The sequence below is a fragment of the Mastacembelus armatus genome, chromosome 13 (assembly GCF_900324485.2).
Source record: "Mastacembelus armatus chromosome 13, fMasArm1.2, whole genome shotgun sequence".
Classification (NCBI taxonomy): domain Eukaryota; kingdom Metazoa; phylum Chordata; class Actinopteri; order Synbranchiformes; family Mastacembelidae; genus Mastacembelus; species Mastacembelus armatus.
The window spans coordinates 9,361,985-9,384,534 of NC_046645.1; the positions used below are offsets into that span (position 1 = coordinate 9,361,985).

At 39.3% G+C, this 22,550-nt stretch overlaps 3 protein-coding genes across 11 annotated transcripts in view; 2 read left to right on the plus strand and 1 right to left on the minus strand.

Annotated features, from left to right (window-relative positions):
• Positions 1-174: 174 nt before the first annotated feature.
• On the minus strand, positions 175-21,206 carry LOC113138671 (zona pellucida-like domain-containing protein 1). 6 transcript variants are annotated; one of them, XM_026321314.1, is made up of 12 exons: positions 8,004-8,113; positions 7,773-7,870; positions 3,031-5,526; positions 2,550-2,776; positions 2,180-2,370; positions 1,959-2,031; positions 1,772-1,869; positions 1,571-1,654; positions 1,307-1,478; positions 894-993; positions 740-763; positions 175-636 (listed from the first exon to the last, which is right to left on the minus strand). In XM_026321314.1, exons 3-12 carry the CDS (start codon positions 3,122-3,124, stop codon positions 479-481), a joined length of 1,221 nt encoding a protein of 406 aa, XP_026177099.1. In that variant the 5' UTR covers positions 3,125-5,526; positions 7,773-7,870; positions 8,004-8,113; the 3' UTR covers positions 175-478. The 6 variants fall into 6 exon arrangements, with proteins under 6 accessions (XP_026177099.1, XP_026177109.1, XP_026177091.1 ...); XM_026321324.1 differs by lacking the exons at positions 7,773-7,870; positions 8,004-8,113 and adding an exon at positions 20,905-21,206; XM_026321306.1 differs by having other exon boundaries at positions 7,773-8,265.
• Positions 8,458-13,393, plus strand: laynb (layilin b). Of its 2 annotated transcripts, none has more exons than XM_033325507.1 (7): positions 8,458-9,082; positions 10,311-10,617; positions 10,960-11,114; positions 11,422-11,521; positions 12,152-12,187; positions 12,347-12,464; positions 12,907-13,147. In XM_033325507.1, exons 1-7 carry the CDS (start codon positions 9,010-9,012, stop codon positions 13,000-13,002), a joined length of 885 nt encoding a protein of 294 aa, XP_033181398.1. In that variant the 5' UTR covers positions 8,458-9,009; the 3' UTR covers positions 13,003-13,147. The 2 variants fall into 2 exon arrangements, with proteins under 2 accessions (XP_033181398.1, XP_026177138.1); XM_026321353.2 differs by having other exon boundaries at positions 8,463-9,082; positions 11,422-11,466; positions 12,907-13,393.
• sik2b (salt-inducible kinase 2b) overlaps positions 15,802-22,550 on the plus strand; it is a 41,065-nt gene continuing 34,316 nt past the window's right edge. For 2 of the 3 annotated variants that reach the window (XM_026321265.2, XM_026321275.2), the window contains exons 1-2: positions 15,802-16,343; positions 19,542-19,658. In XM_026321265.2, coding sequence (XP_026177050.1) covers positions 16,206-16,343; positions 19,542-19,658 — 255 coding nt within the window. In that variant the 5' untranslated portion in view covers positions 15,802-16,205. Of the gene's footprint in view, positions 16,344-19,084; positions 19,207-19,541; positions 19,659-22,550 lie in introns of those variants that run through there. The other variant, XM_026321285.1, reaches the window with a different exon arrangement.

Sequence of the window (22,550 nt, forward strand, 5' to 3'; positions counted from 1 at the left end):
AAAAAAAAAGATCCAGAAGGCCATTATGATCTCATTGATTCATTTGACCTATATTCAAATGTTTTGTTGTCAAAGTAAGTAGTCTGTTAGTTTTTATGAATGTATTTATGATTGATTGATATGTTTATTTGAAAAGATGCTGCTTGAGAGTAAAGTTACTGATGACAGAAATGTTGTTATCTTTTTTATTACGTAATATCAACCAGGGTACAATGCTAACCAACCCTAAAAATGAATTTTAAATGTACAGAAAACAAATGTTCCATATTTAAATTTGCTTTGAAAATACACATTAAGCAATGCAACTGACTTTCTGTAGAAGATATAAAACGTACCTATAAAACTAGAGAATAGTCTAGAAACTAGAAATAGTCTCAAGCATTTTCAGAGCAAACTTTGATCATTTTTCAAACTTTATTATCAGGTCTCAAAATAAAGAGAGTTGCATGATGAGCCAAAAGACAATTTGCCAGTTAATCTATGAGTGACAGCCATGAAGTCTTCCCACCAAGTAAAACTTCTTCAGGACAAACCAGCCACCCAGAACCAGCAATGTTGCAGCAGCCGAGCCAAAAACCAACCCCACCACCAGGCCCGGCACGTTCACTGCATCTCTCCCTGATGCCACAGTATTACCTAATGCATGCAGAGGGAGTTTTAAAGTGATTATGTTTTGTACTGTCTAAAAATCTTTCAAGTTGTTTTTCCAGATTTATCAGTGTTATTAAAGTATACTCACTGTAGGCTGCTGCCTGAGGACTGTCTACAGGAGAAATGAAAGACAGTCAGTATAACAGTGTATTGTTTGGTTTTGTGCATTTGATAATCACAGGAAAAGCAAAACATTTTTTTTTTTAAAAAAGAAAAGAGAAAAAAAAAAAAATCTGTCTCACCTTCTTTAGCTGTGTAGAGAGGTCCGACTGACATAGTAGCAGATTCAGTGGTTTTTTCTCCAAAAGGAATTGAAGCTCTTTTTCTTCTGCTATAACAGGACTGAAAAGCAACAAACATCCAGTCAGGTTCCATTTCCTCTATGTAAAACAATAAGTTTAATAGTTAATATTTCAGTTTGACAACAAAATCAAAAGTGATATGTCTTTAGGTCATAGGGTGACAACTATGAACTGAATGTCTAATTGACTAATTGCTCAGCTCCGGAAACATCTTTTTCCCATTTTTATATTGTGTCAACTCCTAAGATGATAAAGTCAGTTATTCAAACATTTGCTCTAGAAACCATTGAAAACTGCTTGGAAATTAAAATTATTTTCCCAGATGCCTCATTTGTTTTTGACTTCTCACTTACAGACAGCAGTTCTTGACAATTGCTGGGCTCACAGAGTCTCAGCATGCAGTGCACATAGATGCTCGACTTTGCCTGGTCACGATGCTGAACAAAGCGGAAGGCCTCAAAATTAAACCGAGCAACCTTGGAAAGGCCATTGACTAAAATGTCTGTCCTTTGGTCCACTGCACACCTAGTGGAAGGTAAGATTATTTAGTATATATTTTTTTTAAAAGTCAAATAAATATCATATTTTTCTTTGCTGTGCACAAAACTCTTCCATACCCAGCGAAGAAGTTATGCTGCTCAGTGTTCAAACCACTGTAAGGAGTAGGAGTACCAAAGCAGTGATCCAGCAGTATATTGAAGCTGAAAACAGGATAATGGGTCATTAAAAATACATTCTGCTCACCTTCATTTCAATAATTGTTTCTTGACATAAAAATTTACTATGAGGATTAACTCACCCAAATGGGCTTTACTTACTTTCCAGTGAGGTTAACAGCCTTGACCTCAACATAAACACTGGTTCGTAGCTGAAGTCCTGTTGAGGGTACCACTAAAGGGTGGGCATAGTCGGAGTCCTGGAGAAGCAAAGTGTTAAAGTAAAATAAGTAGGACAAATAGTTTTTTTATGTGTGTCTAAGTTAGCTGAACACTAACTTGTACTTACGTTAAAAACAGCCATTTTAAGTGTATCAATGAAGGTTCCATTGTTATCTGTGGTTGCTACTGAAACTGACGAGCTGAAAAGAAAAATTATGTAAAATAGAGAAAAAAAAAAAAACGCACAAAGTTTCGGATTTACTGTATGCATGTTGTGTTGCCTCTGTCAAAATGCAATAGTTTGTAACCAAGCCTTTTTGTACAGACTAAGCATCCCTAATTACTCACGCCACAATTGGTGTGTTGTTGAGCAGATACTCCAGGGGGTAGCGGCAGGAGAAGTGATAGTAAAGGTCTGTGGAGTAGCTGATCAGTCCCTGGTCAGATTTGGGTGTGTCAATGTACCCTCTGATGATAAGTGACTGGATTTTTAGGAAACTGCTGAAGGGACCTGTGGGATCTGGGATCTCATCCACTATCTAAAAACAACAATAACAGACAATTCATTACTTCAACTTCTTTTATGTTGCCAAATAATTCTACATCAAGTGTTGAGCATCTAACAACTGTAGTTCCAGAGTCCATACAGTTGTCGTTTTTCTTTCTAATCTCTCATCATCAAACAACATTATTCAGCATATAGCACACACATTCTGACCTGGATAGACTGACGACAGGGGTTATCCTGACTATCGTTAACAGGAATCTGGTAACGGATGACTGGAGGAGACACGCTGGTGATGACAGAGCCCTGGCACTGTGTGTTGTTGTGGTTTCCATTCAGAGCCAGATCGGTGCTGTTGAAGCCTCCCCACTGAGCCGTACACAGGTTGACCTCCAGAGTGATCATGCTGGCACCACAGTCAACTGACAGGTCTGTGTTGTCTGTGCAACAGGGATAAATAAGAAACTAATGACTTTAAGGAATAGCAGTGATTTAGATTTAAATAATGAGATGCTGGTTTTAAGTTTTCTTTTGAACTAGAGGGGAAGTTAACATAATGACCTGGTTGCTGCAGAAATGGAGAAGAAAATATTAAGCAGGGAAAAAGTTATCACAAATCACCTCTGTATTTATTTGTTCTGATATAAAACAAAATAATTTGACTCAATGAAAAAAAAAAAAATAGTTAAGCTACCGGGAGTCCTCTGATACTGAGAAGAGCAGTTGTAGAGACACAGGGCAGGTTGCAGGAATACAACCAGTAGAGGGAGACAAAGACAAAGAATCATGTTGTCTGGAGGCAGCTTATACAGGCTGATCAGTCCTGTATTTATGTGGATGAAAAAAATTAATTAATTAAAAACCATAACTATCAAATAGTCATCATTTTGGAAAAAAAAATAGTGGACTAGAGAAAATATCATTTCAAAATTCATATCAAATTATGCTGCACATTTTGTTTTGCCTACCTCAAATGTTTGATACTTAAATATTTATCTGAAATGTAATTTCAAAATCAATGAATTGCAAACAAAGGTTTGACGAATATTGGCAACCTGAAGAGGGTCTTACCTTGCTGGTGAGCGGGTGTTTGTCACAGCAGTACTCAGTCGATGTAGCTTTTATAGTGGTTGACAGCATCAAGAAACTTAATACCAGAAATCTGTAACACTCAAGACCTCCCTCCTAGTAATTATAAATGCTTATGCTCTCTCACACACACACACACACACTTTCTTCATGTTTCTACTGTGACTCCTCATTTAGACAGCAGCAGCTCCTGGCAGGGATCACCATTGACCAGATTAATGTGTGTCTGGATTTTGACACCAAATCCCTCAGGTTAATGACAACTCCTGTTTCACATTTCCCTCGGCCAAAACTGACTATTACAGAATAGACATGAATGTTTGTTGTGCTGTGACATAAATGAGGTTCAAACTCAGATGCAATACACATATTTAAAAAAAACTCATTGTACTTTGGGAAAAGTACTGCATTTTGAACGAGTAACTGGCCATAAACAGCTTTCTTCCACATTTCAGAAACTGGGCAAAAACACTAGTGGTTCTTGATTAGTGGAATTGACGACTGAAAAGATAAACGGCTAAAGTGAATTCATTTTATATGCTAATTCTGTTACCCTTTAATAGTGACACTGCATTGTATTACACAGAAATTGCAAAATCACAATGAAACACCTCAAATACTTGAAAAGAGTTGATGCACGCCACAGGCAAAGAAGTACTCTACCAACCAGATGGAAACTTTTGTTTATTTCTCTCGCATGTCAGTCCTGTCTTCAATTGTCTCTACATAGGTGCATTGCAGCTATAGCTGCAGGCCATAGCTGTTACCACTCACCTGAGAAGCAGCATTGTTATGCAGAAATACAGAATAAAAAGAAAAGTGTTTTTGCTAAAATGCCCATGGTGAGAGAAGACGTGTTACACTATCCACACAAGTGTCCTTTCAACCATTTCTTCAGCTGTCAGTGCAGCTGATGTGATACCAGACAACAACCATTCTTTAGCACTCTGATCATATTCTCCATTTAGGGTTCTTTCTATGCCACTTGCTATAGGGTCAGAGAAAATTGCAGGTTAGAATATCTGGAAATGTTTACCTGTCCATTGGTTATAATGAGTCAGATAAATGGCAAATGACCAAGAAATGCAAACTGCCAACAAACACTTGGAGCATGTACAGTTTTAGTCTCCAGTGTTGTCACTGCCTGCTGAAAAATGTTTAAATCCAATTTTCATTCTGATAGATAAATTCTAATCTCGATCACAGTACGTGTTTCTCTATGAGGTCAAAACGGTTAAGTAAAAACCAAAACAGCTGAAATCAGAAATCCATGGCTGCCATAGGATAGCAACAATGAGTGAAAGACAGAAAAATGTAATTGCACAAAATGGCTGCATGAATATATTGTTAATACAAAAGCATAAAACAGGACAGAAATGCACCAGAATCACCATTATCAGCCAAGATTATTGTGCTGCAATAATGATTGTAGTGAACATCTTTCCTGGCCTCTTTCACCAAGGGCAACAACGGTTACTGACAGACAATCACACACACAGATCTGTTTTTGGAAGACAGTGGATACACTGGGACAAGGAAGACAGGGTACTGTAGCAAAACAAAACAGCAGTATAGCTAATGACCTGGCACCAGATATAGTGCATCACATGAACTGACAAAAAATTGTTGCAAAACCTCAAAGTTGAAGAGATGTTTTTGTCTGGCCACAAGAAAGGTGTAGCAATAAATCATAAAATATATATATATATGCTCTATGCTTTTGCTGAGAATCCATAGTTACATCCATATTATCACTTAGTATCAATCAGTGAGAGAAGAATTATTCAGATGGTTAGTTTTTTTCAAGAGAAAAGTATTCCACTTAAAGTAAAAATCATTCAGAAATTTACTGCAGGAGTAAAACTGTAAAAGCACTATCATTGAAATATATTTAAAAATGTACATAAACACCATAAAACCTGTAGAAATATATTCATTTATTAAGAGTAACTGTAGAACTGCAACTAATGTATTACATGACAATGCTAGATCATTTATATTGATGCATGAAGTAGCAAATAACATTTGATTGTTGTACGTGTGATACCTAGTTTGTTATTCCGGTACGGTGGTCCCAGCCTCCAGGTCAGATAAGATAAATCTAAAAGGTGAGATGATAATTATTAATGGAGAGGGGAAAATATTTCTACTACTCAACTTTATAATCACTTTCTAGAGTAAAATCTTTAAAGTTAACTGCTAACTCCAGCTGTCAGAAAAACATAACGGCATAAAAGGACAGTATAAAGTTGCATAAAGTGTGAGCATCCAAGAACATTGCCACTAAAACTGTACATAAATATAGTACATGGATAAATGTCCTTAGTTATGTTCCATCCGCGGTATGACTGGACAATAACAGTCATTTTAGAGGGAGTTGCCACTTTGCCTTTATTTCATGAGTAGTTTGGTGTCATCTGCTGGTCAAAATTAGACAGAGCTCAAATGCTATGTTGTTCTCTGGGTGTGTGAGGACTGTAAGCCAAGAGACACAACTTCCTCCTCACTGAACAGGGCACACAGTGACATCTATTGTTTACTTCGTTCTCAGAGGAACACCAACTCATCCATTCCAAGAAGTAAGAGCTGTACAAATAGTCTGAACAAACAAAGACACAAAGATTAAGTCATCTTCAGTAAATAGAAAGTCATGTTTTGCTCTGTACCACAGGCCGCTCTCTGACAAAGCCTGGACTCCCAGCTGGGTAAAGTGACTAACCCACCCAGGGGCCCAGAATGTTCTGGGTTCACCAAACATTTTTGATAAATTACACTTAGGATCAACTAAAATGATAAGGGCTTTAAGGGGGGATCCTAGTGTTGTGTTGTTCAGATGTTGAGGTAAATATGTTCTTAGAAGCTCTTCAGTTTTGTGCGAACAGGTAGTATATTTCCAAAAGATTACGTTTAGTTAAATTACCACATAGCAGCAAACCTCCGGGTACTATTCTTGTAATTAAAAACTGCACACACTGCACAGAGTGGAACATACAGGGGTTGATGAGAACCCAATAATTAATTTTTTATATGCGGTCACCCCAACAACTAGAGTTGTTTTTAATCTACCAAAACTAGTACAACCATATCTCTATTTAATGTTTCAAATGAGCAGTCCAGCATTAAAGTCATACTAGAAAATAACCATGGTGCACTTCCATTATAGCACAAATAATCATCAAGCCTGTTGCTATACAATAAACACAGTGAAAAGCTCAACAGGGGCAGTGTGTTTCACAGCTCTTCATCACATGACAAACATTTGCGTGAACTGGCCAATAATGAAATTAACTTTAGAGGCTTTGAAATGCTATTGAAAAGGGGGAAGCATTCTAGGTCACATATGACTAGCACCCAGAGGCTCAGTGTGACAACAATACTCCCACATGAAGGACACATTTATGCCTCCAGTAGAATGAGATATGGCCCAAAACCAGGTTGTAGACAATGATAAACTGCATGAGGTTAAAGCTGACGTCTGTGTTATCAGTCTAGATGCTATGAAAGCTGTGACTTCTGATCTACATCTTTCAACATAGTCTGATCATCGTCATCATGTACTGTACACAGTGTTCACAGTACTAGGTAAAACAAAGAGAAAAACACAGCATCACTGTTTCTTTTCTATTTTTGCCACATTTGAAATTTAGAAACTTATCATGCAATGGCTGCCCACTGCTCCAGGTGTGTGTTCATGGTGTGTAACATGTTGTGGTGTAAGCAGAAGAGAAATGGTGGAATGGGCCAAATGTTGTTTTTGAGCTATCAAGTAGAACAGGGGTGGCCAATCCTGGTCCTCGAGGGCCACTGTCCTGCTTGTTTTCCAACTGTCCCTGCCCCACCCACTGCTCATTAGCTGGATCAGGTGAACAAGTAGCTATTAAGTAGATGGGTGGTAAAACGTGAAAGTTGATATATTGAGACTGCAAAGGCTGCATCATGCATTACATCGTTTAATGATTGATGTATAACTCTGCACGCAATATCTTATCTATAATAACTCTGTATTCACTTGCAACAAAATGTCCCTATAACAATGTTGGAGGCAAATATTGGTCTGTGGATCAACTCTGGACCTGCCACAAAAATAGTTGGCCCACTTTCATAGTATGCATCAAAATTTTAGCATATACTTTCACAATTCCATATAAATAATATGTTTGTTTAAACCTCGATAAATCTGACAGCATCTCAGCCTTGTTCTGCACCAACTGCAATTCCAGTTCCAGCCTATTTGTCCAGAACAAATCTCAGGCATGAATACAAATGACGGTTAAGTGCTGATATTCTTTTCTTAGGCAGCGGCAGAAACAAAAAAAAAAAAAAAAAAAAAAAAAAAAAAATCAGTACCTTCAATCACTTGAAACAGGTCTGTCTCTTTGTCAGATCTATCCGAGGTGTATCTCGCCTCTTGCCCATTGCCAGGATTGGCTCCAGCCGCCCTGTGACTTTTGATAGGATAAGCAGCACGGATAACGGATGGATGAAAAACTAAATCAGGCCACCTTTTAACCTCTAGATCTTTCTCAGAGCATTTCAGTCTTATGATTTCGCTGGATTAGAGACTGTGAAATGACTTACTGTTGTTACATAACCAATATGACTCTTCCAGGTTTCTGTAATCCATCACATGCTGGAAATGAAGCCGCAATGCCTGGAAACCTAACCAAAGTAATGAACAGGAAGTACAGCTCTAAGAAAAAAAAAATACAAAGTAAAAAATCATTTCCTCTTCCACCTCTGCATGCTTTCCTGAGCAAACTTCCCCTCACTATCTCTTACTCTGTCCCTGTCTCACTTTCTGTCCTTACCATATTTCTCTTTGCGTGATGTTTTCAGTGTGGTATGAGTCAGTAGTTTCCTTTTAAACAGTTACGCTTTCTTTATCGGAGTATCACACATCACACATGCAGTCACCAGACTTAACCATATGACATCACTGGAGAACATAATGTTTATGAAAAAGAAAAGGAGAAACTGACTTTTACTTTTACATGCACCACTTAAGTTTTTCAGCTCAACCTTGTATATGTTGCTGCTTTCTCACTTCATTTCTTCCTCTGGGCTGTTTCCCCCGGACAGCACTCAATCATTGTGTGTGTGTGTGTGTGTGTGTGTGTTGCAGTAAGAGATACACATTCTTTGTTTTAATACAGACAGCGTGATACATATTGCCTGCACAAAGAACTCTATTCATTACACTATAATGACATTACTATCTGTGAAACAGGATTTAGCTAATTTAGTAAAGGTACACAGTGACTGCACAAATGGACTAAATTATACCTCAGTGGTTTGAGTTTACATCTAGAGGAAAACGAACTAAAAGTACTTTTTTTTCTCTCCCCCAAAGCAAAAAAAAAAAAAAAAAAAAAAAACTTGGACTATCTCACTCGAGTTTTTTCCTCAGCTAGACGCCATATGCACGCCTTCACTAGTCGACCCACTTCTGACTGGACAAACTGTTCTGCTGCGGTTATCATCAGTCTCAAGTTTATCACAGCAGTTTGAAGTTCGTCTCCTAACAAACCAGCTTACACTCGATTTTGATGGTACCCGTCCAGCACACTTGGGTGAACATGTAGAGATGGATTTTATGAAGCTGTTTGGCACAGTCATCGCCGTTTTGTTCCACCCTGGATCTGCTTCTAAAATACATGGTAAGACGTGGGAAGACGAAATGAACTAACTTTTTAAACTCTGCAGGGACTGTTAAAGTTATTTTTCCATGCTAAGACTAGAAACTAGAGTTATGCAGGTTTGGGGTTTTCTTGCATGCAGCTCAGCCTGTGCATTTATTCATTTATTTATTTATTTTTCGCAAAGCGAATTTTATTTTCATGTTTTCTTTGGGCGGTTTTAAGGGACGTACTAGGTTGAATCACTGTGCAGAGGACTTATAACAATAAACAGGCTGCAAACACATTCAGCGCAGCAACACGTGATGTGGCACAGGATCAACAGGAGCAGTGTTTGTGATTCAGGTCACAGATCGGAAGTCAGGAGGTCGCGTTAATTGTTTTTTATGAACGTCTGATGCGAGTAGCACTAATTTTAGACTAGTCCCAAATTAACACACAGATATGCACCAGAGGTACCGAATACTTAGAATAACTTCACTACTGACAGGAAGGAAAAAAATTTAATTAAATCAACAATGCTTCAGAGAGAAGGAGTCAGAGATTGTTCGTTATTTTACTGTTTGGGCATTTTGTCCTTTACCCCAGGGGGTTCCCAACATTAAAAAGGGGTAATCAGGTTATTAGAGATGAATAAATAAAAGAAAACCAAACTATTGTAACATACAGTGTAGTATTATTTGTAAAGTCTGTTTTTCTGGGAAAGGATTTTTTTTTTTCCAGCTCTCAATTTCTAAATATACAGCGGTTATGATGAAGGGTCACAGGTTTGCCTTTGTATGAAGGAATCACAAGTCAAGAAGCTGGAGTACCACTGGCTTGTGGTCTGTCTGTATAATAAAAATTAATGCTTTTGGACAATCCAGATTCACTTTACGAAACTCAGTTCAGTCAATAATTAAAGTATACATTGTGCCTCCTCAACAAGCCAAGTGCAGTGCGGCACAGCATCACAACTATTTTGACACCACAAGACCAATGCAGAAAATCTCTTTAAGGTCTTAAAATAAAGCTCTTAAAATATAGATATTTCTACTGCAGTTTTACTAGCATATAGTTTACTCTACCCACACTGAAGGAAAATGTGGGAAGACTTTGGCAAAGCTATATAGCCCTAAAATTCATGTTCCCAATTTGTCTGGGATGCTGTATGTTATTACTTTACTGCCATGTGGTTGCCTGTAGAAAACAAAATAAAACAAAACAAATCCTGCACATAATATTTTGGTTATCTTCCCAATACCCACAGGACAAAGGATCTGTAGACAAGGGACACAGCGCCCCTGCTACAAGGTGTCCTACATCCAGGACAGCCGGCGGAGGGTGACCTTTGAGGATGCCAGTCAGGCCTGCAGATTGGATGGGGGGGAGCTGCTCAGCATTGAAACTGAAAGTGAACAGCGAATGATTGAGAGCTTTATAAAACAGCTGCAGACGGGGGATGGAGACTTCTGGATTGGGCTACGCCGGAGCCCACAGCACCACAGGACAGGGGCCACAAGGCCAGGTTGTCCTTCGCAATACTATTGGCTGGATGGAAGCAAGGCCAAGTTTAGGTACCTCTACTTTTTAACTTGCAGCCTTTATGTAAATGTATTATATTTTTCATATGAATGTTTTGGCTACTTTAGTGAAAATGGTATGAGGCATCTCAAGGGACACAGCAGACTAAGAAAGGAAGTCAGTGGAAAAAGGCTGCAGTTAGTTGTGACTTAGAAGAGATTATTGGATTGACTGATGCTTGTGTAAGGGCAATGGAATGTCCTCACTCCTTTACATGAATTTGGGAATTATCAATAATATGAAGAGAAAAAAAAATCTCCAAACTGCCCTCTTAATATAAACTGTCCAATTTAAATGCGAAGGGAGTCTTAGCTTGTGCATTTTACTTGCTGTAGGAACTGGCTTTGGGATGAGCCATCGTGTGATGGTGAAATGTGCGTGGTTCTGTACCACCAGCCCTCTGCACCACCTGACGAAGGTCATTTCCTGTTCCAGTGGAATGACGCCAATTGCACCTCCAAGAACAACTTTGTCTGCAAATACCCAGAAGGTGAGTCAGCAGGAAACACAGACACACACACACACACACACAGACTGTGCTGTTGTACCTGAACCCACTAAATATTAATTTTGGCCCGCAAAGACCATTACCAAAGTGCTGTCAACAGCTGGCACAAAACATGTAATGTACAGTTTTGATTTGGGCTTAATGTAATGACTAGCTCTCTCCTCTTAATATTATTGAGGGCTCTTTTTTGTACTCTGCCTTTATTATTTACTAGTAGTACTTCAGCAAAGCAGCACTCAAAATATCTGGCTAGATGAAAGTCATTTATTTACTTCTCTGGCTTTCACAGGAAAAGTACCAGTATTTACCCAGGAAGGGAAGACAGCACATGCAGGTACAACATACACTGAATTACCCCACCGATACTGTGCTGTGTGTATGACATTTAGGTGAGGTATAGACTGACTGCATGGTTATACTCGAAGAAAAGTCACTCTAAATCACCACATAACTATTTTATCACTTAAAATATAAACTTTGTGAGCGTTGTTCAGTGCAAATGAAGATCTCTAAAATTCTGTTAAATTTGTTTTTATGTTGCCATCATATATTTTGAAGGTCACATGTATGATGTCTTGTAGCAAATTACTTCCTGATAACGCCAATGATAATTATTTGAGAAAGGTGAAATATGTAATCAATGTAATATATTTATGACTTTCACCTGATTTACTTAGCTCACCTAGTGAGCCTATGGGTCTAGGGGTGGAGTGAAACCAACCTGTGAGATAACATCCAGTCCAGCTTTTTCTTACACTGATGAAGCCATCTGGATGCACGGTGAAACGTTTCGGCCTTAAAACTCAAAGTCCAGTTGCCATGACTCAACCTTTAGATAATATATTCATACACAAAGCTCCATATAGACTACTTTAGCTACATTTGATTAGATTAATATGTTAATTTCATTAAAAACATTATGTGTAAGTCTATTATTATTAGGCATAATATATAGACTATTCAACATAATACAGTATTTACAGTTTAAAACTGTTCATGTGTTTGTTTTACTGCTTCAGTTCCGACTCTGAGGCCAGAGTTATCCGAGTCATCAGGTAAGAAAAGAAAAAGAGTTTTTATTCTTGATACTAAGAGTTACTGCTTTCTGTGTTTTAAAATGAACACTATAAATGGGAAGACTCCTCTGTGCCTTTAATATTCATGGAGAAAGGTGATGTTAAAGTTATGCTAAGTAATGTGTTTCCATTTTGCAGTATCTGCCTCAGACAACACCCTGCATGTTTCCTACATCCTTTATGCAACCATTCCTGCTCTGCTGCTGCTGCTCTTTGCAGCTGCTGGGTTCCTCGGCTACAAACAGCATGTCAAGAGGTAAAAGCAGAAACTACAAGCTGTTATAATAATACCATACTGTGTACTTATCGGTTCTTCTACTAATATAAAACATTGTTTGTAGATGGAGGAAAATAAGATGGCATATCAAGTATGTTTTGGATAGTCATTTTTTACAGAAAGAGTGAATAGTTACAGTATTTAAATTTATAGAACATTTGTAGTATTTATAAATAAGGCACAAAGCTTTTCATATTTAGTCTCAGTCAGTGGAAGGCCCTTGGAGGCTCAGTTTCTTATGGGCATGTATAACTTATCTATTTCTTATATCTATGGTCTAAAACAATTATTAGAAACATTTCAAGGAATTGTGCTTTCTTTCATTATATGGCCTGTAAAGTGTTCATTGCACCAATGAGCACCATATTTCTGTTTAAACCCACTCAGTATTACACTTTCATGTAATTTCTTTCATACTCAGGAGAAAGACAGAAACAGAGACCTCTCCCAGCAGATCAAAAACATGGATGTCAACAACAGCTTCAACATGCCCAATACAAGGACCATATGCCTTTAGTGATGTCACCAAACTGCATAACCCTGCTCTGGACAGCAGCATGTCAGCAAACGGCATGAATATGTACTCTTGCGTGCCTTCCCAGAACACCCAGTGTGACTATTATGAGAATGTGTCATGCTCAGAGAGGGAGTGTGGCTTTGTGACCAACGACATCTATGAGACCTGCAGAGCTCAGGGCCGCCACTGCCACAGTCAGACTGGTTGGGTGGAAAATGAGATCTATGGATAACACTGTTGATGCTCGTCTGCTCTCTGTGCGGTTCCATCTGCATCGTACAAGTTAATGAACATGACCCAGTGTTCTCTGTCCCTTTCTTCCTGTAATCACTGTTGGTGATTTGATTGAAACAGGATTAATAAACACGTGGCTGTGTTGGCCTGGATCAAACATTCAGACTGGCAAAGTTTTGTCAACTGTGAGTCCATATTTTGGCCCTGCAGTCCAGAACCCCACCAACGGAAAGTTCTCAATTTGTTATTCAAATCTGAGCATGAAATATGAACATATGAGAATAACAAATGGGTCATACACATTAATGCATATGTAAGAAACATTATCAGACAAGAGTCTACAGCTATGCTTTGAACCACATGCATCAGCGTGGTAGCATACTCACCGTTTACAGATATCTTTATCATTTTCACCATCTCAGTGTAGTGGACTAGCATGCTAACATTTCCTAACTGGGATGAAACATAATACATCTGAGGCTGATGGGATATTTGGTTATAAACCAAAGTAATGACTAGGTGAAATGGTAGGGATCACCAATGTTATTAGAATCCTGTAAGGAGCATGGGCATATGTTCCAAATGACTCAGATTCTAACATATTTTGTGTTTACATTTGACAAAAATCATTAAATAAACTTTTGTTTGAGGTACAGTAATTATGTTAGAATACATTTTTTTCCATTTACTTTTCGTGATTTTTTTGCCAGTTTTAACTATCATCTCTGCCAAATGATGCAACTTCAAAACAGGTTTTGATTTCAAAGAAGCACTAAACTCAAATCGGCCTTATTGAGCCAGCGCAATGTAATGGGGCAGCAGTGATGCTATATTTGGTGGGTTTTTTTTGTTAACCTTCTGTATAAGCCTCACCCAACTTACTCATCTTATATGATCAAAAATGACTACTCAGCCATTTCCCAATAACCACAGCTAATACTGTAAGGCACAAGGACAAAAAGATCTCAGTGGCTCTTGTTATGGAGTTATCCAATTCTGGGACTATTGTGACCTTTTCTCTAAAGCTGACGAGTGGTGTCAGCCCTGTGTAACGCTTCCTCTTTGGACAGTGATGTTTTGGGAACAGGACAGTACAAGCGGAAACACTGATGACAGAACTCTGCTGACCCCAGTAAACCTCAAAGCTGTGGGCTTTCCTAGCTCCACCTGCCTGTGTGCAAAATTCAACCCTCCCACTGACCTGACAGAACAGACACTTTTTAAATGAGTGACCAGTTTTGAATGTCTCATGGATTTATTCGTCAGCGTTTGCTTGTCAAGGCATATGGCTGTCATGTAATTGTGTACAATTACCATGCCTGTAAATGACTGAATGGAAACGGCTGTGTTATTTCTGAATATGTACTAAGTGGGCAGTTAGGTTAGAGTCTTGGAAAGATGTAGCAAGCTGTGTAAGGAGAGGCTGAGTGTGTTATTGGAGAATGTTAGACAGGAAATGCCAAAAGCACATCTGGAACTCTTACATTCAGGAAGTCTGTGTGACAGCAGAGGCCTTCAGAGCGCTGCTCTGCCTGCCCACTTAGCAATCCACTGCTCCTTGTTAGACTGCACAGACTTAAAGAACAACCACTGGGTGTGCATGCACCTTATTATTAGCATTATGTGACTTTTGGGTACCAAATAAAGATACTGTGTTTGCATTCCTTAGTTATTAATTATAATGAGTATATATAGCCAAATGTGTTTCTACTTGCAAAGGTGTGTAGGGGAACATCCTCAAGACAGCTGATGCCTGTGAATGTTTCTAAAAGTAGTATCTCTAGTGTACTGAGAGCAGCGTTTAAACTGAAAATGGTAAACAGATGCCAAAGCTCAGGAGTAGGCAGACATAACTGGTTAGGGTAATGCGGTGGACATATTTAACCATCCTAAGACTGGTTAGTGTTTGGGATAAGGTTAGGTTTATATTAAGGTAAGGGGGAACACATTTCACTTCCTCCAGAATCTGCTCCCAAAATCTTGGCATTTAACACTAACCTTGTTTCAGTTTTCTCTTTTTGCCAACAGATGGCGCTGTTATGTAGCTGACCGAGATGTCTTTGTGACATAAAATGTCTGGTTTGACATGAGGTCCTGGGTTATAACAGACATAACATGTTAACTTCGGGCTTTTTATTGTAGTGCAATGGTTTTTGTATTCCTGACTTATAGGACTAAAGGGAGACAGCAATGCTTTATTTCTTTCTGTGTTTAATCCTAGCATACCGTTTTGTTTAAAACTACTTTTTCCATTCACCCTTGCAGAGAGCATTACCAGGAGGAAGAAAAAATGGCAGTTTCTTTGCAGACGCAGGAAGACTTCAACCCTTTTCTCTGCATTTTTCACTCACAATCGGCAAAAATCCTATTTAAACACCTGCATAGCAAAACTTCATAGCTACCTATGCGTGCAATCAAGAAGGGCAGACAAGCAAACAGATTTCAGAATAGCAATTTTACCGGTTGACGTAAGAGGTGGGTCTGGTTGTCTTGGCAACCAATTGGCACTGGAGTGTGGAGCGGCTCGGTGGCCCCGCCCCCTGTACAAATACCCCTATGGCTTTGACGTCAATACACGTCAACCAGAGAACATGATGCCTCTTTGCAAGTCAACTCGTGTGCTGTGTAGCTGATAGAGGCACCTCAAGCTGAAATATTATAGCTCTATTGTATTGGAAAACGTGGTGTGACAGACCCCGGGCTCAGCAAATGGCCTGCCTCGTTTCGCGGTACTGACGGAGAGTGTCGCCACATTGGCGTTCAAACTGGCAGGGCGACACAGAAATCAACTTTGTCTCTTTTTAATGGACACACTCCGAGCGGCGGCAGCGGCGGCGGCGGTGGCGGGCGGTTTGTTTTCCTTTCGTCTTTATCTGTAGCTGCCCAAGCAAGCTCGTGTGAGCCCCCCGTGTGTCCCTGCTCGTCTGGCTACCTCCTACTCTTCCACAAACAGTCCCATTTAGAACAGCATGGTCATGGCTGACAGTGTCCAAAAACCGCTGATCCGGGGTCCGGTCCGAGTGGGCTTCTACGACATCGAGCGCACTTTAGGAAAGGGCAATTTCGCTGTCGTGAAGCTGGCCCGACACCGTATAACCAAGACCGAGGTGAGTGTGTTGGTGAACTAGTTAGCCTGAAAGCTAACTTAGGCTACTCTTCATTTGAGTTACATAACTTTCATGCACGAGTTGACACCCCAGACATTCCCAGCAGATACCGAAATGCTGTCCACATCATGCACTAATAGAAACTTGGATCAGGTAGCCGGACACTTGGCTGCTTCATTACGTGCAACAGCTGGTGTGTTTGAATCCTGCAGGAGTAATGACTGACTGCACGTTCACCCCCTAAACTAACATCACTGCCAGTAAGAGGTCTGACCACTAGTGCTGCTGGGAAACAAAAACTGTAAACATACATGCTTTCGTCCCTGCGCTAAAGCAGCATCATACACCTGCACTCCTTTTGGTAATGACCCAGCCAGTGCCACAGTGTACCAGCTCAAGAGTCTGGCTGGTGTAAAAGTCCCAGTTGCTGTATATGGAGCATGCAGCACTGGTCGGTGGTCCCATTATGTAATCCAAATAACGATGTGATTTGGTGGTTTCTTGTGCCAGCAGTGCCGAGAGCTTAGTAAGGGGTAGGGTATGCCAGACAGAGAGCGCCATCTATGTAAAGTGTTGTTCACGCTGCATGCAGACAGCAATATACTGATACCGCTCTGGGGTCTTTGTGTAGTTCGGAGAGGGTTTGAGATTACAGACTCCCAATGCAGCATGAGTGCAGAGAGAACAGGGTTTAGATTTGTATTGAGTTTACTTATAGCTTATAGTGAGCTCTGGGCCTTTCTTGAGTGGTACCACTGAGTGCCATGACTTTCTATTGTAACGATAGAGACAAAAGGATTTACTGTAAGAGTGTCCAGTTAGTGCGTGAACAAGCTGTCTTGTTTGAGAGAGGGAGTGATAGAGAAATGGGCCAGGAAACTTGTGAAAGCACAGTTGCACATTTTGGTCTTTGATCTCTAGAGCCTCTGGCTGTTTGTCATGAATGTGAGCAATCACAATGCAGGAAAACAAAGATTTACATCATGCAGTCAAGACCCTGCCCAGTTTAATGACAACAAAACAGCTAATACAAAGCCTGTCATGTTAAATATGTTATTAAAACTTGTGAAGTGGTGCCGTGTTAGTCCAGCCAGGTAATCTGCAAGAACCTGGTAATAACAGCTATATTAAGTCAGGTTTTCATTTCAACCAAACTATACCAGGTGTTTTCAAAGTGACTGCACCTCTCCCACAGCTAGTGTGACATTTTGGTGATATGAAAACATGCATGCTGTTATTGGATTGTAGGCCACTGGTTTGGTAGAGGTCACTCAGCATTGGTTGGTATAGAGAGCCATTGCAGCTGCTTGGCTTGGCCAGGTCCATGGCCAGAGTTGGGCTGTTTGTTAGTGTGGCCAAGGTCAGCTGGAGAGCCAGGCTATCAACTTTAGGTGATGCCATCTGCCTTTGGAATATGCCAGGGCAAAAGACAATTTAACCTGGTGCATGTGTGTAAAGAAAACGTTTAATTATGCATGAACTGATGTGTCTGTATGTGCACATAACGAGATAGATGTACCTCTGTGTACATAACCTGCCCCCCCCTTTCACAAATGTGCCCTGTATGTCACATTGCCAAGTCGTCCAGTTATATTACAAACTGCAGCTTGTGGGTTCACGTAGCACAGGGCCATTCCTATGTTATCCAGTCTGTTAGGTCAGCAGGCCATATCTTTTATCTATATCTGGCCAGAGCTTGTGCTGTCTTCTCCTGTCGTTAAATAAACTAAATTTCTGTTTAACTCATACCCCTCAGATGACCTTGTACTAGCAAATCTCAAGCTGTCTTATGTAGGGTGTCTGTTGACAATGTAATCAGTTAGCTCAGATCTTTCATGCTAAGTACCTGTAATCCCTCTCGACTAGACCAGTCGTTTTAATTTGATGCCCTAGAGGTCTCGACTTGTAGCTGGAGTGCCATTAAAAGATTTACATTACTTCACAGGATTTAAGATCAAATTGCATACCTGTCTGTGCAGTGGGTAAGGAGGGAATATACTACACCTGCAAGCTCGAGCTACAAGTATGCTAAGGAGTATCAAAACTGGTATTCAGGGAGGTGGAGCAGCAGACTTCTTAAGATTAAAACTAATTATAAAGACAGCCCCCTAATTTATTTAAATAATGCTACTGCTATGCAGTAGCATTAGACACGGCAGTAGACATGGCAGGAATGCCGGTGCAAAACACAGGGCCCGGCTCACCTTTAGCTACAACACAATGTGATGTCAGCTGGCCGCACACTGCGATATGCAGCCAAATCCATGCAATCACACATTCTTGTGAAAATACTTCATAGCGTGAATAGCATAGTTCTACTGCTTATCTGATGACTGTCAGGATGGAGGATAAAATGACAGTCCCTGATATGTTTCCAGAGAAAAATCCAGTGTCACAGACAGCTTTCTAAGCCTTTAGTGTTTGGCATCTGATAAACTTTAAACTCTTGGCTCTCCTTCTCAAACCTGCTTTCACTGATCCTGTTTTATTATCCTACTTAGTCACAGGTGCAGCCTAAAAAAATAAAACTTAAAAAAAAAAAAAAAGTCTCATGCCTGTTACAGTTTCCCCACACTTGGCATATTCATATTGCTTATTTTGTCTGACCAACAGTCCAAATCCCAAAGATATTCACGTTATTTTTCTTAAAGTATTTGAGCGATTAATCTATTATCAAAGTTAATTTTCTGTAGGTCGACTAGTTTTTCAAAAACAGTCCTGTTTTCTTGCTTTGTCTCCCATTTACTCCCCCAGTTTGGCTCACAGATGCTTGGATTGCAGCAAAGAAATGTTTATGAGACAGTCTGAAGGAGAGATGGTGATACTGCCTTGTTACCTATCGGACATCATTAATCAAAGCCAAGTGTGTTGAAGTTTGTGTGTAATCTGCACATTTGTCATTATGTGTATATCTAAGGAGGCATGTGTTTTTCTGTGCTGTACCTTAAAAATGATCATGAGTCAGATTTTAAGTGTTTATAGCTTTTTCAGCAAAACTTTATCTTGTGTCTCAGAAACAGCTCTCTCTAGCTGGACAAAAAAAAAAAAAAAATGCAGTGTCATTTACTGCCTGGTAAAAATGAATTAGTTGTACTAGTATTTGTGTGATCATGGGGAAGTGTTTCCTAATGCCCATCAAGTGTCATGAGCCATAATTATTGACAGACATTGTATTGTTGATGCGTGATTATTCTGCAGGTGGCCATTAAGATCATCGACAAGACCCAGCTGGATGCCGTTAACCTGGAGAAGATCTACAGAGAAGTACAGATCATGAAGATGCTTGACCATCCTCACATCATCAAGCTCTACCAGGTGAGTCAGTGCTTCTTATGGACAGTGGATCAAAATCTATGACTAACAAAATTAATTTTAGTGGCACTGCTCACCTCTCCACTCACTAATTTAGACTACAAGATATCAAGATTTCATCCAGGCTCTGGTGCATTTTAGTCTTTCTCTAATTGAAATGTCTGTAAATTGTCATTGCCACACGTGTAGTGCTGTGTAAAGATAAATGTTTTTTGTTTTCCTCTTTTATAGTCATTTTTTTTTTTACCTTTTGCCTGACAGATGTCAATCAAGAGATTCATTTCTGTCTTGGATGTTTAGCTCCATTTTTATTTATCTATCCCGTGTTTCCTGTTGTCTGTTATTGCCATTGTTGAAAGAATGTCATTGTTCTCTGAATATTCACTCCAGTTAATGTACCACACATTGTTAAATCATTTTCCACATTTCAACAAATGTGCCCAGCTTGACATTTTTACTAAAAGGTTTGTAATATTTGGTAAAAGCTATGCCATTTGCACAAAAACAGGTAGGGTCAACCTCTTTCTGGCTTGCTGTATAATATAAAATGCTGTATTAAAGCACTGTAAGCTCCTAAGGCTGATTTTTGCAGAATGACAGATACTTTAGGCTTGCTACTGGATACCGTTTAATGTAGGTTAGAGAGTTTAAAAAAAAAAAAAAAAAAAGTTAACTTATTTTGGCCATAAAATGTTAGCCACAAGATCTAAGAACCATGTTAACAGTGATTTCTGCTCCATCAATGGCAAGAAAAACTGTAAGACAAGCTTTGCCTCTGGCTAATCTGAACAAAACAGTTTCATGGAACTGAATGCAGTGCTGCTTCTTGTTGCTCTTTTCTGCAATCCAGGTAATTGTCTAATGCATTAGCAAACAACTGCTGCCAAGCAGAACCAGCCACTGTTGGATAGTTAAGATATGAGAGCATAGTTAATGACTGATACGCTGTCTCTATATGTGCTCTATACTGTGTGAAGGTGCTACCTGTCTGATTCAAAGCAAATAATGTGGGGAACTCAAGTTTATATACATAAAATGTTTTATCATATTGGGGTATGAGATCAGAAATAGCTATTTTACAGCCATAATTTCCCCATTACTTGTAAAATGTCACACTTACAGATACAGGCAGCCTTTTAAAAAGTAGTAAAGGACATCCTGAAAAAGCATTTATTTGAACATGGCAACAGTGTCTGTTTTAACAATGATTTAGATACACTGGCCAAAAGCTAAAGTGAGCTGCACTTACCTAGAACATAACTGCTGCAGGTTTGAAAAGTTGCAGTAGTATCTAATGGGCTTTGAACCTTAGGGCTGGCTCAGGTTTTATGGCTGACATCTACCACAATCACTGTTACAGCACAAGGAGTGTTCGTTGGCATCTTTGCTCAGTGCTGGAGACAAATGGTGAAAGGAGATCTGCAATAAAATGACAAAGCATGTTCATGCCGACAAAGAAAAGGAAGGATATGTAGATTTTAATATTTTTTTAAATAAACCAGACTTTGAACAGTTTGGCAACTGATGTTTGAGGACTAGTTCAGTGTCAGTGAGATTTAATTAAAAAAAAAAAAAAAAAAAAAAAAAACATTTTGGCTTGATTTTGGGTCCAAATACAGATATTTTGTAGTATTCTTCCAACATAAACTGGAGACAGAGTTTTTAAACATACTCAAATTTTTAAACATTTTATAACGCTACACACATTTAGTTAAAACTAATGCAGTCTAAATACAATAAACTTATTCAGTGAAGGTGGTAATAGTCTGTTTCAGGGAGGTGTTGATTCAACTACACGAACATTTCAGTTAAAAGATGACGTCTGTCCAGTTGTTTAACTGCAGTAATGTGAGGTGTTTCTACGACTCTGCTAATCCCTTTTATATCTGTGACACAAGGCTAAAGGGCAGCAGCAGCTGTGTGTATGACAGAGCCAGGGTTTACAGTACCGCGCGTGATAACAGGTTGTCAATTTAGCAAGTTACCACGATCAGGAGACTAATCAGCGCAATAAAACTAAACCAGCTTCCGTGAACAACAACGTGCAGTTACAAAGACGCGAGGTTTGACATGAGTCAACGTGACTTTACAACAGATATGACATTAAAGATAACGTTACGATAACTACAGGGCTATGTTGGCTGGCCTCCGGTAAAATATAGCTGCGTTACGTTTTGTTAGTTAACTTACAGGCTGTTTGAAACACACTGACCTCTCAAGATGATGACTCCGGAGTTGTTAATCCACCCTTTGTCCTTCGTCGCTTTTCTGCGAAGCCCATGTTTTAAAATCCTCGTATCCATAATCTGCAACACCTGCTACCAAAGCCCGTCACCAGCACAGGTGGGCACAAATTAGCTTGTTTGCGCGTTCGCAGACGCACGCAGTGATGCGTTAATGGGGGTCGTAAAAAACAAAACTTCCCTCCTAGTGTTAAAATACCTCCAATACTCATTACTCACAAATAAAATGAAAAGTATATGCGACACTCCAGTGTGACTAGAGGTGCCATTAATTTCTTATAATACTCTGTAGAGAAAATAATGTTTGGTGGTCTCTTTAGTTTTAAATGAGTACCAAACATAAATGCCACATTTTTATAACAGTTGTATGCCTGTAAATGTGTGCAAGGGATGTTGAAGACCTGAAGACTGAAGATTTAAAATCAATTTTTGAAAATGGTTTTGTGGCACTTTATTAGTTTGTTAGCTAGGACAAGGGAAACTCAATTCACCTAGTTACCACTATTGCTGATATATGGAATAAAGTACTCAACCCAACAGTCACTCAACAATTTTGGTGATGCAGTTATATTACATAAGCCTCTGGGTCCTGTTACTTTGTTTAGGAAAAATAAATGTGTGTTCATTATCATTACACAACCACATGGCACTG